This window comes from Mustela nigripes, chromosome 4 (genome assembly GCF_022355385.1).
Source record: "Mustela nigripes isolate SB6536 chromosome 4, MUSNIG.SB6536, whole genome shotgun sequence".
NCBI lineage: Eukaryota > Metazoa > Chordata > Mammalia > Carnivora > Mustelidae > Mustela > Mustela nigripes.
The window spans coordinates 108,457,690-108,472,679 of NC_081560.1; the positions used below are offsets into that span (position 1 = coordinate 108,457,690).

Here is a 14,990-nt window from a genome sequence, read left to right on the forward strand (position 1 = left end):
CGTGCCTGGAGTCCTCACCCTCCCCAGCACTTGTGCAGTGCCGTTCCTCACCTCATCCCACTTCTGTTGGCACGGCACCTCTCTGGGAAGCTGTCCTGGCCGTGTCCACACTGCTGTCTTCCTGTCCTGCTTTGTCTTTACCTTAGCACTGCTGGATACGTTATATAACAACATACATGTCTGTATCTGATGAATCTGTTCCCACTAGGAAGTAAGCTCCTGAGACCAGCAACCGCTGTCTCTGTCACGGACATGCCTGTTTCCCAGTGCTGGGTACTAGAGCCAAAACAGTGTTTGGCACGCGAAGACTGTTTGCAGAATTAAGTGATCGTTGTGTTCTTCCGCTGCCTCTCAGAAGCATAAATCTCTTCGGGGTCAATCATCATTCTTCCTTCGTGACCTCTGGAGCATGTGCTCAGGGTGCGGGAGGGGGTTGAGCCCCCTGTGACAGTCCTGATCGCCCAAGTCAAAGGCAGAGCCCCAATGTCAAGTGAGGCTGTGAAAAGCAAAACACTGAGGTAGGACGAGTGGAGGGGGGGGACCCTGAAACAGCAGGATCAACGTTCACCGAGTTCTTTTATTGTGTGTGTCTTTGGTGTAGTTTTACCGTTTTCACCACTTCAACGCGATGACGCAACGGGCACCCCCGTCCACCCTTCATCCCACAGAAACACTGTCCCCATTAAATAATAGCCCCATCTTTCACCAGCCTTTGGCAACCATGAGTCTACTTGTTGTCTCTATGGATTTGACTCATTCATATTCATAGGAATCCTATGGTATTTATCTATCCGTCCCCTATGGTATTTATCTATCCGTCCGTGGTGTGGCAGGTGTTGGAATTTCCTTCCCTTTTTTTTTTTTTTAAGATTTTATTTATTTATTTGACAGACAGAGATCACAAGGAGGCAGAGAGGCACGCAGAAAGGGGGGGAAGCAGGCCCCCTGCTGAGCAGAGAGCCCGATGAGGAGCTCGATCCCAGGACCCTGGGATCATGACCTGAGCTGAAGACAGAAGTTTAACCCACTGAGCCACCCAGGAGCCCCGAATTTCCTTCCTTCTTAAGCTGAATAATATTTGTGGCACAGACCGAGCACTCTTGGTTCATGCATTTTTCATCGATGGACACTTGGGCCACTTCCACCCGTTGGCTGTCTTGAGCAATGCTGGTGTGAACATGGGTGTACACATTTCTGTTCAAGTCCCTGCTGTCTCTCTTTTTGACCATAAACCAGGCCTGGAATTTCCAAATCATATGGTAATTCTGCAGATTTTTAAAAAATTTTTTGAGGAACTGCCATACTGTTTTCCTTAGTAGCTGCACCATTTTACATTTCTGCTGGCAGAGTACAAAGATTCCAATTTCTCAACCTTCTTGTCAACACTTACTATCTTCTGGTTTTTAATAGTAGCCATCCTAATATGAGTGAAGCGGGGTCTTATTGTAGTTTTGATTTGCGTTTCTCTAATGAGGGATAGTCTCATGTTCTCATGTACTTATGGGCCATCCGTGTGTCTTCTTTGGTAAAATGTCTACTCGTATCCTTTGCCCATTTCGGAGCTGGCTGGCTTGTTGTTACAGAGTGGTAGGATTTCTTTATATATTCATTTTGTGTTTCTATAGGTATTTTAGAGTAAGCTTGTTTCTACCAAAGGGGGGAAAAAGCCTACTGGGATTTTGATCTCGATGGCACTGAATCTCTAACTCTGTTTAGGAAAAAAATGATATCTTAGTGATATTAAACCTTACAATCCATTAGACTAATTTTTCTCTTCATTTATTTGAGTCTCCTTATTTTCAGTCTGTGATGTTTTATAATATTCAGTATAGTATCTTACATATTTAAAAATATTTGTTCTTAAATATTTCCATGCTATTTTTTTGGTGCTATTATAAATGTTACTTACTTTTTGCTACTATGTAGAAATACCATTATATATTGACCTTGTGCCCTGCAACCTTGGACTGAATTCAGTTGGTAGTTACAATAGTTTTATAGATTCCCCAGGATTTTCTACATAAACCATCAAATTGTCTTAGAGTGGTTTCACCTCTTCCTTTCAAATATTTCTGTATTTTTAAAAACAGATTTTATTTATTTAATTAAGAGAGAGAGTGTGTGTATGCACATGTGCACAAAAGAGAGAGAGAAAGAGTGAATGCATGAGCAGGGGAGGGGGGCACAGGGGGAAGCAGACTCCCCGATGAGCAGGGAACCTACCTCCAGGGCTCAATTCAAGGACCTGGAGATCATGATCTGAGCTGAAGGCAAACACTTAGCCGACAGAGCTACCCAGGTGCCCTATTTGTGTCTTTTTTTTAAAAAGATCTTTAGGTAAGTAAAAATTTCTTAGATATATAAAAAGCATTAGTCATAAGAGAAACAATAATAAATCTAAATAAATATTTTAAACTTTTGTTTTTTTGAAGAACGCCATTAAGAAAATGAAAATAAAACAAAACAAAAACAAGAAAGTGAGAAAACAAACTATATAATGAGTGGAAATATATATACACCTACACACACATACATATATATGTATAATGCAAAAGATTTTCATCCGAACTACATAAAGAACTCCTACACCTCAATAATAAACATTTTTAAGTAGACTAAAGACTTAAAGACACTTCATTAAAAAAGGTGTCCATGGGGCACCTGGGTGGCTCAGTCAGTTGGGCGCCTGCCTTCAGCTCAGGTCATGATCCCAGGGTCCTGGGACCAAGCCACACGTTGGGCTCTCTTTTCAGTGGAGAGTCTGCTTCTCCCTCTCCTTCTGCTCCACCTCCTGCTTGTGCTCATTCTCTCCCTCCCTGTCTCTCTTTCACTGTCTGTCAAATAAATAAAATCTTTAAAAAAAAAAAAAAGTTGTCCAGATGCCTGTAAGCACATGAAAGATTCCCACCATCATTGGTGACTCAGATGCTAGTGAGTGGCCATTCTTATGCTGTCTGTACTTCCAGGATAAAGTCATCATTGGACTGGCCTTCGACTGTGTGGACAAGATGGTTTACTGGACCGACATCAGTGAGCCTTCCATTGGGAGAGCCAGTCTGCATGGTGGAGAGCCAACCACCATCATTCGACAAGGTGGGCAAGCAAACACCACTCTCCCTTCTTGGTTTGGCTTCTGGCAGCCCAAGTGGCTCTTGGGGAAGAGCAGAAGGGGTGTGTGGTTGCATACAGGATATAGGGATTTGAGTGGGGCTGGGTTCTTGGCCTCAACACCACCCTTTCCAGCCTTCTCTAAAAAGTCCTCCAAGGACTCATCATGAAATCGTGAACACCTTATCTAGGATTTATTGCTAGCCTAAGAAGAATAAAATTAAAACTGGCTGTTGAGCCTAGAATTGATTCTCAGAATGTCTGCCTTATGGTATATGCTCCATTAGGCAGCTGCATCATAAAGTCAGGAGGATTACAAGCATATTGTCAAACATTATCCCTGATGGTTGTCTCTTCCCAAGACAGTTTTCAAGTCAGAAGCTATCACTTAACCCTATGACATCACGGTGGGGGGGGCCTTTTCTCCCTTACCCGCATGGCACTCTCTCAGACCGCCTATGACCGAGTACAGCAGAGCAGGCTGAGCTTTCACAGGTATCCTTCCAGTTTTAGTTGCATCACTGATAACACAGCGCATAACACTTTGGCACAGTCCACCCCTCGACATTTAACCTCGATTCCTTAACTTATAGAGGTCAATTTAAGTCAAGGACTCTTTTCGTTGTTGTAATGTCTACTTTCAACAAGTCATGACTATTTTATGTGGATATGTTTTATCAAGATTATAAAGACCCAAGGACCTGCACAGATTCCCCTTTACTGAAAAGGTCAAATGTTACATATTGCTAAGTCAGTAACTCATCCGCTGGCTTGCAGGTATTTTCAATCAAAAGACGCTGTCTGTCATGCCAGTGACAGGTCTTGTATAACATCATCTTGCTTCCTCTGCGAGCTCTCAAATCGAAGATACACCTTCAAAATGTTTGAGCCTCATTTGGTATTTCTTTCAACTTAGGGCTGAATGTTGCTTTCCCAATTTCCAATTTAATATCTCCGTAAAAATTGATATTCTGGAAGGGTCCCTGTGTCTGTGGAACAGCCTGTGCGGCAGTTTCCTTTGTTTTGTTCTGTTTTGTTTTTTCCCTTCCTTGGCTCCTTCATAAAAGCTGATACAGCAGGAGCAGGAATCAATATGAGGTTGAGTTAAACACGTCTAGCTTCGGACATAGATCCCACATCCTTTTCTAGAAGTCAAGGTGCTGCTTAAATAATGTCTGCCAGTTTTCATGGTTTGGTGTAATGAGCAGAATTTTGAAAATGCCTTTTTGTGTCTTCTCTGTGTGTGTGTGTTAAAAATGTTGCTGTTTTCTTTGGTTTGACTTGCGAACCCAGTGGAAGAGGGGAGTAGGTCATCACTGCTATTTCCTGTTGCTTCTGGAACTAATAATCATCCAAGAAAGCTTTAAACTCAGTAAGAAACATTCCAGGCAGAAGTCCACTGGGAAAATAAAGAATGAAACTAGAATGTGACCTTTGTAGAGGAAAGATCACTGGGGATAAATTTTCTTTTATTTAAAAAGAGAGAAAGAAATTTCCACGTCAGTACAGGTTGATGCCTTGCTAGTGAGTAAAGGTAGAGTGAGGAGCTCTTCTTTATTTCATGCTAAGCATCTCTCTCCTTCCTTGAGTTAAACTAACCAAATATCTTTAATAAGTCTCATAATCTGTTCCCTCATGATGTAAGCAGTCCGGAAAATACTGCCTTGCTGTCTTGCCTTCTTGCCCTGACTGCACAGTAAAGGATGAGGTTTTCCAGACCCTTCTTTGGCATGATAGTTCAAGAGGAAGTATTTTCCCGGGTATATCTGGGTGGCTCAGTTGGTTAAATGACTGCCTTTGGCTCTGGACTGAGTCCCAGGGTCCTGGGATCGAGCCCCATGTCGGGCTCCCTGCTCAGTGGGGAGCCCGCTTCTCTCTCTCCTGCTCCCCCTGCTTGTGTTCTGTCTCTCACTGTATCTTTCTGTCAAATAAATAAAATATAAAAAAGAAGAAGAAGAAGAAGAAGAAATATTTTCCTGGTTGGAGAAGGAAGTTTGATTGCTCTTGGGTTCAAAGTCGGGACCAGAGCTGTTCATAAGGAGACAAAATGACACAGGGTTTCTGGGTGCCCCTGGGTGTCTTGTGAAATAGTGCCATTGAACAGCCTTTCTTTCCCCCTGTCTGAGTGCACCAGTGTCACTGGCAGAGGACGTGCTCATCCCAGATATACCCCAGAATGATTTATTCTGGTTTTTGTCTGAAAGACACAAGAGGTCTGCAGAGGTCAGTCTCGCTGCCCCTTCTCCTCTAGGGATATGGGAAGTATTGTAATACCTCACAGATCTCTACTTCTGGTTTGAATAATAAAAACCTTGTTCAAGGACTATTCCTCATTCTTAATAAACTTGCCCTGGCAAGGGTCCTTTCCGGGGGGTGGGGCTTTGGTGTTTCCAAGGTCCAGTCAAGGTCATGTTAGGCGCCGAGGGAAGGCTGCTGTGAGAGAGCTGAGGGTATGAACCACTTACCCATTGACAAAGGAGCACATGATTCCTCAGATGCTGAGGGAGGATTTCCTCCAACCGGATTCCTTGGGTTAGGGTAGCTCTATCCTGGACCACTTCCCCTATTGGCTTCCAGCCGTACTAAGTGACCTTCATCTCTCAAATCAGTAAGAGAACAGAATCCTAAGTGACAAGTAAAACCCTGGATTGGGATCTAATGTTTAATTTGCTTTTATACATCGTCAGGGAATCAGTGCAGCCTGGAACTTGTGGTGAGGTTAGATGGGCACTGAAGGCTCGTACTGCAGCTGGCTTGCCGTGTGGCAACCCTGGCTGCAAAGTCAGTCACTGACAAGCTAGTAAGGACTCTGGGAGTGTTACTTGTGATCACCCCTTCTTTGTACTTCTAATACTTGCAGAAAAGAAATAACAGCTATGATTTCTTGCTATTACTTCTCTGAGGTGACCCTTTTCCCCCAATAACTAATCTCTAAGGCAAATTTGTTTTCTTCCATCTCTGGCAGTTCTCCTACCCCCATGGACTCCAGCCACCCACAAGTACATATAGTCCACTTCAAGCCGTGTCCAGTCTTCCTTTATACTCATGTGCTGGTCCCTCTGTCTGGCAGCCCTCAACTAGGATCTTTGCCGAGCAAGCTCCTACTGGTCCTTTGGGAGCCAGTTTCACGTGTCACCTCCCCTAGAAATCCTTCCTGGGTCTCCCCAGGCTGAGTCCGGTGTCTGCCTCCACGTTCCCATAAAATCAGAACTCCGTCTGAATTACGAGAGCTTACAAGCTCCCGGAAGCCAGGGCCACAGCTGAGGTGTGATAGTGGGCTTGGTTCCCAACGTGGTACCCAGGGTAGGTGTCTGCCAAGTCAATGAACGACATTTTTTAATTCATCACTTTGAATGTTGGTTAACTTATCACAACGAGCATTCCACATTCTCTTTTGTTTTCCCAAAGTCCAAGGATTGAACACTGTGTGAAATAACACCGAGTAATCAGAAAAAACGAATCTCACCTGCTGAAAAAAACCAGAAGTGTCATGTGTTTGGTTCTAGATCTTGGAAGTCCAGAAGGCATCGCCCTTGACCATCTTGGCCGCAACATTTTCTGGACGGATTCTCACTTGGACAGAATAGAAGTTGCAAAGCTGGATGGTACTCAGCGCCGGGTGCTGTTTGACACCGACCTGGTGAACCCCAGAGGCATCGTGACCGACTCCGTGCAGGGGTAACCTGGTGTCCATCTGGGCGCGTCTAGTCTGTTTGCTGCTGCTCTTTAATATAGTCTCAAGCGTCAGTCTCTAACTCTGGCACTACTCTCCTGACATGAGGGCCTCGTAGGATGAACAAGTCCCAGTAGGTGGCTTAGAGATATGCACAGGGAAACGCCAGGACGTTGATCCCTGTTCCCCGCAACTGTGGACTTGATCCCCTGCTGCCCCTCTAAGACTTTTAGGAAGGGGCTCTGTAAGTCGGCAGCTCAGAAGTTGGTTATTTCCCTTTGAGTTGAATGTGGATCAGTACCTGAGTTGTACCAATCCTGGAAGGGTATCAAGCAGCATCGATATCCCTGGGGCTCAGGCCGACATACCATGGGCCCCCAGAAGACCCCTTCCCGGGTTTTGTCATCCCATCAATGCTTTCTCTCTTGCTCCCTACAGCAATCTTGAATCTTACACACAAGGCTCCTCCGTGCCTTCACACTTTGACCCCTTCCCTGCGAGGCCACATCCCTAGTTCTGTGGCCCCATGCCCACCTCCCTAGTGGCCGGTGCTGTGCCACCCTGTGTAGGGACAGCAGACAGGACCTCCCACGTGTTTGTCTCGGTTGTGGTGTTCTGTCTTGGGCTCTATTTTTGAACTGCTTTCAGCGGATTAACATGAGATGGAACATGTCAGTTGTGTTGAAGGGAAGGGAAGTCACCAGTAACAGAGTATCCAAATCCAAACAAAGAGCCAACTCCAAGTCTTCTTGCAAAGGACCTGTCTTAGCGCCTCCAGACCGTTTTCGCCATCCCGTGTTTGAACGTCTGCTGATGTCTTCGTTGTGGTTTCTTTTAAACCTGCTTCTGTAGACGTCTCACCCACCGTCGTTACTCCCCTGCCTCTTTCCCTTCCTTTTCCTCTTCTAGGAATCTTTACTGGACGGACTGGAACAGAGATAGCCCCAAAATTGAAACTTCGTACATGGATGGGACGAACCGGAGGGTTCTCGTGCAGGAGGACCTGGGCTTGCCTAACGGGCTGACGTTCGATGCCTACTCGTCTCAGCTCTGCTGGGTGGACGCAGGTGACCCAAAGCCCCAGGCCTGACTCCTGGGGTTGGAACAGTGCTTTATTTTTCTTTAAACTTTTATTCCTACCCACGGTGGGCTGGTGTCTGTAATGGGAAGACAGTATGAGAGAGCTCTTTTGTTCCCCGCCCCCCCAAGAATTGCTTCCCGTCTTTGCTCTGCAACGTATGGTTTCTCTAGGCTTGATGCTCACTGTCTAGGGCGAGTTCTCAGTCTTCTCCGTCGGGGGTTAGCACCTCTAGGCCGCAGGCCGGGTCCAGCCCGCCACCTGCTTTGGTACCACCCGGGTCTTATAAGTGGTTTTTACATTTTTCAATGTTACATTTTAAGAGGTTACATAAATGCTTCTGTGTCCTCAGTTTTGCCTCTTGGCCCACAAAACCTAACTTAATTACCATCTGGCCCTTGGAGAAAAAGTGTGCTGACCCCTAGAGCCTGTCCTCATCCTAATGTTATCCGTTACGCAATTCATGACTTACATTCCTCTCGCTTGCATCTGTCCCTCGGGGCACAGGCAGGACTTGGAGCCGAGGAAGAGAAAAGCATGCGGTCCTGCTTTCCGCTCCGGCCCTGGGGTGTCCCTCAGGCAAGGGATATGGGTGGGTGCTGCATAGGGAAGCAAGGTCAGCCGTCCCCCACGTGTCTGTGGAGTCCCTGCGCTGTTCGCAGCTGTCAGCTGCCATGGAGGGTGGGGGGCTGCGAGGAGGGCAATCTTGTGACTGGAGCAGGGGCTCTGAGGGCGAGGAGGGAAGGCCTGGGAGGCTTCAGGGGGGCAGGGACTTGAGCAAGATCTGGGGAGTGTCATCAGTCCTACTATGTCCCCAGGCACTCCGGGAGTGGGTGGGAGCAAGGAAGGGCCCCTCGGCTCCAGCCCACGTCAGGACCAGATCTGGGTGCTCCCCCCCTACCCCCGTAGAGGTGGGGATTGACCAGGCAGAGAGAAAGCTTTCCACTGTCAAGAAGAGCAGGTCACGTGTGTTCTCTAGGATCTGTCATCGTCGTGCTGACTCCTCTCACCCTTGCCCTCCTTACTCATCGTGACACAAAGGGGCCGTGTCTCGTATACACAATGAACGCCTTGTTTTCGCCCCACACAGGCACTAGTCGGATGGAGTGTCTGAAGCCCGGCCAGTCGGGCCGACGCAAGGTTCTCGAAGGGCTCCAGTACCCTTTCGCGGTCACCAGCTATGGGAAGCATCTGTATTACACGGACTGGAAGACGTATGTCAGCGGGGGCCTGGGAGGTGGCCCTGCCACCCTGTCTCTGCGAGGCCAAGCCCTCCCTGGGGGGGACTCTTAGCATGACCTTCCAGCGTCCAGAGATGCCTGCCCTCTGCCTCGCCCTTCCAGTTGTCAGGAGAGGAGGGTGAAGGAGTTCGGGGGCTGAGGGCGCCTTGGGGGCAGGAGGTGCCGTTTATTCGTCTGTTTGCTCCTGGATGGGCACCTCCTCAGACTTCTGGAGCATGTCTGTTCTGTCCTAGTGAGCTGGCCCAGGGACCCCCGGCGGGTGGGCTCCATGCCCCTGCTGTGCCCCTACTTCCTTTTGCTTCTAAGGCTGCAGTGTTCCCACAGCCCGTGCTCCCACCCTTTCCTGCACAAAGGAGGGGTCAGACCACGCCAGCGGCTGCAGCCAGGGCCATCTGGAGAGAAAGCCATTTCCCCAGCTTGGAATTTAGAGCGGAGAGGAGAGCTTCGCTAACCTTTGTCCCATTTTAAGCAGTCAGAGAGACGCAGGCTTGTCCCTCCGCAAGAGGAGGAGGGGGGATGGCTGGGAGGAGCTCAGGCCAGCGTGTCCCTGTGTGGCCTCCGGTTTGTCCCCCAAACCACAGAAGACAGAAGGTTCGAGCCAGCCGATGTGCCTTTAACTTCCGCCTTTTGGTGTTCCGCAGGAATTCCGTGGTCACCATAGATCTTGCGATTTCCAAAGAGATCGATATCTTCCAGCCCCTCAAGCAGACCCGGCTCTACGGAGTCACCACGGCCCTGTCTCAGTGTCCTCAAGGTAACCCACGTGGGCTCTTCCTGTTCAGGGACTGGGAGGGCCCTGGCCTGCAAGCCCACAGCCCCGGCCGCTACCTGTCTGGCCCCTCGCAGCCCTGACCACGGGGCAGGAGAGACCCCGTCCCTTCCATCATGGGTCTTCATTATTTAGTGGCTGAGCCAAGTGGAAAACGCTAGGGGACGAGGCAGGGAGGGACAGTGGACTGGGGGAGGGAAAGCGCACGTCTCGGGCTGGTCTAGAACTAAGTGGTCTTCGGGTTCCAAACAGGAACATCCGTGTTACCATCTCTCCTGCTTTAAAAAGTCTGTCCGTGGGGCGCCTGGGTGGCTCAGTGGGTTAGAGCCTCTGCCTTCAGCTCAGGTCATGATCCCAGAGTCCTGGGATCGAGTCCCGCATAGGGCTCTCTGCTCAGCAGGGAGCCTGCTTCTTCCCCCTGCCCCTGCCTGCCTCTCTGCCTACTTGTGATCTCTGTCTGTCAAATTTAAAAAAAAAAAAAAAAAAAAAAAAGTCCGTCCACGTGGCCCCCCAGCCACGGTACTCATCGCTGCTCCTAACAGTCCCAAACGCACCCAGGGAGCTTCGTGCCAGAGCCGGGTGCCTTGCACACGGCAGCCCTGCGTGCTCAGGCTGGGTGCTCCTTCGTTCCCTTGTCCTTGTAGCAGCCCCGCGAGGTGGGCACCAGGCTTGTGCCCATTCCATGCATAGGGAAAGCCGAAGCCATGGGCCAGAGGTGTGCGGCTCACAGAGGCACGGTGGGGGCTGAGCTGGGCAGCCCGGCTCCAGAACCTGCTCTCCCTGAGCTCATCCTCCCCGGCTCCCACCGCCACACCCCCTTCCCCTGGCCCAGTGCAAAGCCGAGGGGACAAGAGAGACACTGCACACTTTGTGCTTGGAAATCCAGCCCCCAGTTGTGCGTTACGATCTAAACCAGAGAAGCCTTCCCAGGTCCCGTTCAGCAGCTTTGGTGGTAAATCTGCACGGTCCCCGGCTCAGGAACCTCGAAATGATAGTCTTGCCCACCTGGCAAATCCTAGTGAGGATTCCCTGTTCCTGCAGCAGCCATGTGCTCGGCCCCCTGGAAACCAAAAAGGGGGCTCATAGGGGGCTGCTCTCTCAGGGGGAAGTTGAGCTGATTTCTGCCTTTTCCAGGTCACAACTACTGCTCAGTGAACAATGGTGGCTGCACCCACCTTTGCTTGGCCACCCCTGGAAGCAGGACCTGCCGTTGCCCCGACAACACGCTGGGGGTCGACTGTATCGAGCGGAAATGAAGACGAGAGTGCCTCATTCCCTCTGGACATATTCAACACCCTGCTTGAAAGGGTCCAGACTGAAAACTATCTGACCTGGTGGCCACCACGCCCAGGTCCTACCCAGCCTGAGCCCCAACAGTGTTCCCCTCACTGTCCCCCGAAACATATGCCCTGGGCTTCTAGAATGGGAAAGCCTCTTCCCCTGCACACAGAAAACCCTCCTGAGGGAGGACTATATGCCCGTACCAGTGCTCTGGAACCTTTCCCCAACTTCGCACCCCAGTGGTGAGGGGAGCCTCCCCAGGCCTGAACTGTCCTCTCTGTGGCCTTATGAGCTCAGCCTCACTCTGACACACCTGCCATCCTGTTATCTCCCTGACACACCAGCCAGGGCCACCAAGGCGAGCCTGTGAATGAAGGAGGGTGTTACCCCTCCCCCTCTTTGCCCTTGGTGCTCTGATTTCCCTCCCCACACCCCTGGCTTTTCCCTGAGTTATGTCCCACCTGAATCCTGCCCAAGACCCCCATCACAGTGAGCAAACCTTGCCCCTCGATCAAAACCCACCCTGTCTTAGGGCTGCGTGGACACTTGTGGGCCGTGAGGAGCAGCCCCTCCCAGAAAAGTGACTGGCATTTCAGCAGTAGCCTCTGATAAGCAAAGCCTTCAGTCAAGAGTATCTGGTGGTAGGAATTTCAAGGTGTGGAGTCAGGTGCTTGAGGGTAAGGATTGTTTGGAAGTGCTTCCTTGAGTTACACCAATGGTGACAAGCGTATTCCTCTTTGTGCAAAGCACTTGGATCCCAGCATCTGGTCTCTTGAGTGGCCTGGCCCCGTGGCTGGCACCGATCCCCCCTCCCTCACTTTAGGCATAGCTGGGGGCTGGTAGGCCTCCCCCAAGTTGATGACCTCCCCCTAGACCTTCCCCACCCTCCCCCGCCGGTGAGAGCTGACCGCCAGTCACCAAGAGCTCACTTCTCTGTCTCTCCCTCTGCTCATGGTCTTGCTGGCAGTCTTCTCATCGAAGAAGACCAGATCGTGTATTTATACCCCTGACCCAGACCCTCAATTGCTCCTCGGTGTCATTAAAGAGACCGCTGCCCTCTGTCATGCTGATGTGTTTAAAAACATCTCTAGGCCAGATGAGTAGCTAATGTTACCTTTTATCAGCTGTATCCCAGAGGTGCAAAATAACAGGAATTTTTAATTGAAAGCTGGACATCAGGTGTCAGAGTCAGGAAAGGTTAGGGTAAGGGAGTAGCGAAGGCACAGCGGAAAGTCTCACAAAGATTGGTCAAGAGGAAAGAGTAGAGAGGGCTATTTAACAACAGCAACGAGAAAAGCTCCTTAATAATCCCAAAGAAAAAATGGTACCTTTTGCCAAAGAACACTTAACACTTGAGGACATGGAAGAATTTGCTTGTTTTTCCCCTTGGGGCAGAGCTCCTTGCCTTTATCTGCAAAGCTCAGCGAGCTCATTCCTCCCCGCCCACCCCTCCCCACATTGTCCTCATCTGCTTCAGCAATGCAGTGGCGCCTGGACGGGGAAAAGAGCCTTTCCCTGAATAAATGGAGTTTGTTGTGAGAGCCAAATATATCCCCCCAAATCACATGATTTGGGGAATACATGGGTCTTTTATCCAGCCCAGCTCCCTGAATTAGTTTTGCTTTTTTTTTTTTTTATGTATTTATCATTCCATATCAAGCCCTCTATATCAAATGTTTGTCATGATTTTGTATAGTGTTTATAACTTTTATTCATTTTACTAGATTCATTCTAAAAGCGTCAAATGGTCAATTCTTAAACTGTGGAACCCACTGAAGGTGCTTATTAACTGTTCCCCCAGATTTATACAAGTATTGGATGATTCCTTAAGTTTACAGTTGTACAAATATCAGTACGGGAAATTAAACAATTTTTTTTTGTTGTTAAAAAAATCTTTATCTTGTTTGAATGAAAGGACTTACTGTTGGGTGATTTGTGATGAGATGATAGCTGTTTAATAATCTGAATATAGAATTACCGTATCCAGCAATTCCACTTCTAAGTCTACAGCCGAGGGAATTGAAGTCAGGCTCAAACAGCTACTTGTCCACCACTGTTCACAGCGGCATTTTCTCATAACCGAAGGTAGAAACAGCCCAGGTGCCACTGATAGACGAAAGAATAAGTAAGTGTCGTACTCCTGTGATGCAACATTCGGCCATGAAAAGGAAGGAAGTCCCAGCACGTTGCAGCATGGATGTAATCCAAAATCACTGCTGAGTGAGATACACCAGCACCAGGAGCAACTATTACCCGATTCCGTGTATGTGAGGTCCCTCGATTAGGCAAGTTCACGGAAACCAAAGGTAGACTCGGTGTCACTGGGGCTGGGGGCAGGAGAAGGGAGAGAAATCACTTAATGGTTTCAGAGTTTTTATTTAGGGTCATTGGAAGAGTTTGGGATATAAACAGCATTGTGATACTCAATGCCACTGAAATGCACACTCAAAAATGGTTAAAATGGCAAATTTTATCACATGTCCCATATATATATATTCTACCACAACTTTAAAAAATTAAGAATATAACATATATTCTTAATATATATATTGATTAATTTTATATAAATAATATAATATATATTCTTAATATAAAATAATATACCAAGAACTGTTAAATGTGCACTTTATCTTTTTTTTTTTAAGATTCTATTTATTTGATAGAGATCACAAGTAGGCAGAGAGGCAGGCAGAGAGAGAGGTGGACGCAGGCTCCCTGCTGAGCAGAGAGCCTGATGCGGGGCTCCTGAGTCATGACCCGAGCTGAAGGCAGAGGCCTAACCCACTGAGCCACCCAGGCACCCCTAAATGTGCACTTTAAATAAGTCAATTGTATGGCATGTGAGGTATACCTCAGTATAGTTTTTTTTTTTTAATCACTGTAATTAAAGAAAGAAAAAAAAACTTGTGACCGAAATTGGCCAAGTGCTGATCACGTGGTAGTTGGCTACATTCAAAAGATTCCAAGATTCTGGTCTGGATACTTCCGTGAAAGGACTTTGCCAGTAGAAGTAGTTATAGTTATTAGTTACCTATAGTTATTAGCGACCTAAAAACGGAGATTTTTATCCTGCACAATGCAGGTGGGCCCTGACAGCCAGAAGAGGAAGGTAGAAGAATCAATTAAGGCAAAAACACAAAGCTGGCAAGATGAGGCTGAAAGGTAGGAAGGACGCCACTGGCCATCGGGTGTCTTCAGAGTGGAGCAAAGCAGTTACGAGCCAGGAGCAAGGTTACCTCTACCGGCTAGAACAAGTCCTGGCCCACAGTCAGCAAACAGACTTCAGTCCTACAACCACAAGGAACAGGTGGAACTGCTACCACCTGAATGGGCCTGGGAGCGGGTTCTTCCCCAGAGCCTCCAGGAAGGGGCGAGGCCCTGCAGATCTGGCGATCTCTACTTTTGAGTGTGTTGTCTGTAGTTTTGTTTAAAAAAAAAAAAAAAAGCTACCTCATAATCATCTCACATATACTTGCATCCAGTTAGGATAAAATGTTACAGCATAACTGATAGGTGGGGCTTGTACAGGTGTACACAAAATGTACTCAAAAAGCCTTGTTTGTTCCACAGCTCATTTTGGTTTGCAGACTCGGAGCCCTGCGTTGGCAGAAAACTCACTCTAGGGGGATTCGACTTCCATGCAGTCATTTCTTAGTCACTGTGGGTTCAAACTCAGTCATATCCAGGAGTCCTGTTGAACCCCCTCCTTCCTCAGGGTTCTCCCCAGACCCCTATCTAGACTGTCTACAGCTTGCGGACCTGCTGCTTAGGACGCCCCCAGGCCAACGTCCCCCCACCCCCAGTCTCAGGCTGGACTTCAAGTCGCAGTGGCGGTGGCTG

At 48.4% G+C, this 14,990-nt stretch overlaps 1 protein-coding gene across 1 annotated transcript in view; it reads left to right on the top strand.

The window, feature by feature from the left end:
* The window catches only part of NID1 (nidogen 1), an 81,236-nt gene extending 68,194 nt beyond the window's left edge, over window positions 1-13,042 (top strand). Inside the window, exons 15-20 of the mRNA XM_059397274.1 lie at window positions 2,967-3,093; window positions 6,615-6,786; window positions 7,691-7,848; window positions 8,950-9,073; window positions 9,742-9,854; window positions 11,004-13,042. Coding sequence (XP_059253257.1) covers window positions 2,967-3,093; window positions 6,615-6,786; window positions 7,691-7,848; window positions 8,950-9,073; window positions 9,742-9,854; window positions 11,004-11,125 — 816 coding nt within the window. The 3' untranslated portion in view covers window positions 11,126-13,042. The remainder of the gene's footprint in view (window positions 1-2,966; window positions 3,094-6,614; window positions 6,787-7,690; window positions 7,849-8,949; window positions 9,074-9,741; window positions 9,855-11,003) is intronic.
* The last annotated feature ends 1,948 nt before the right edge of the window (window positions 13,043-14,990 follow it).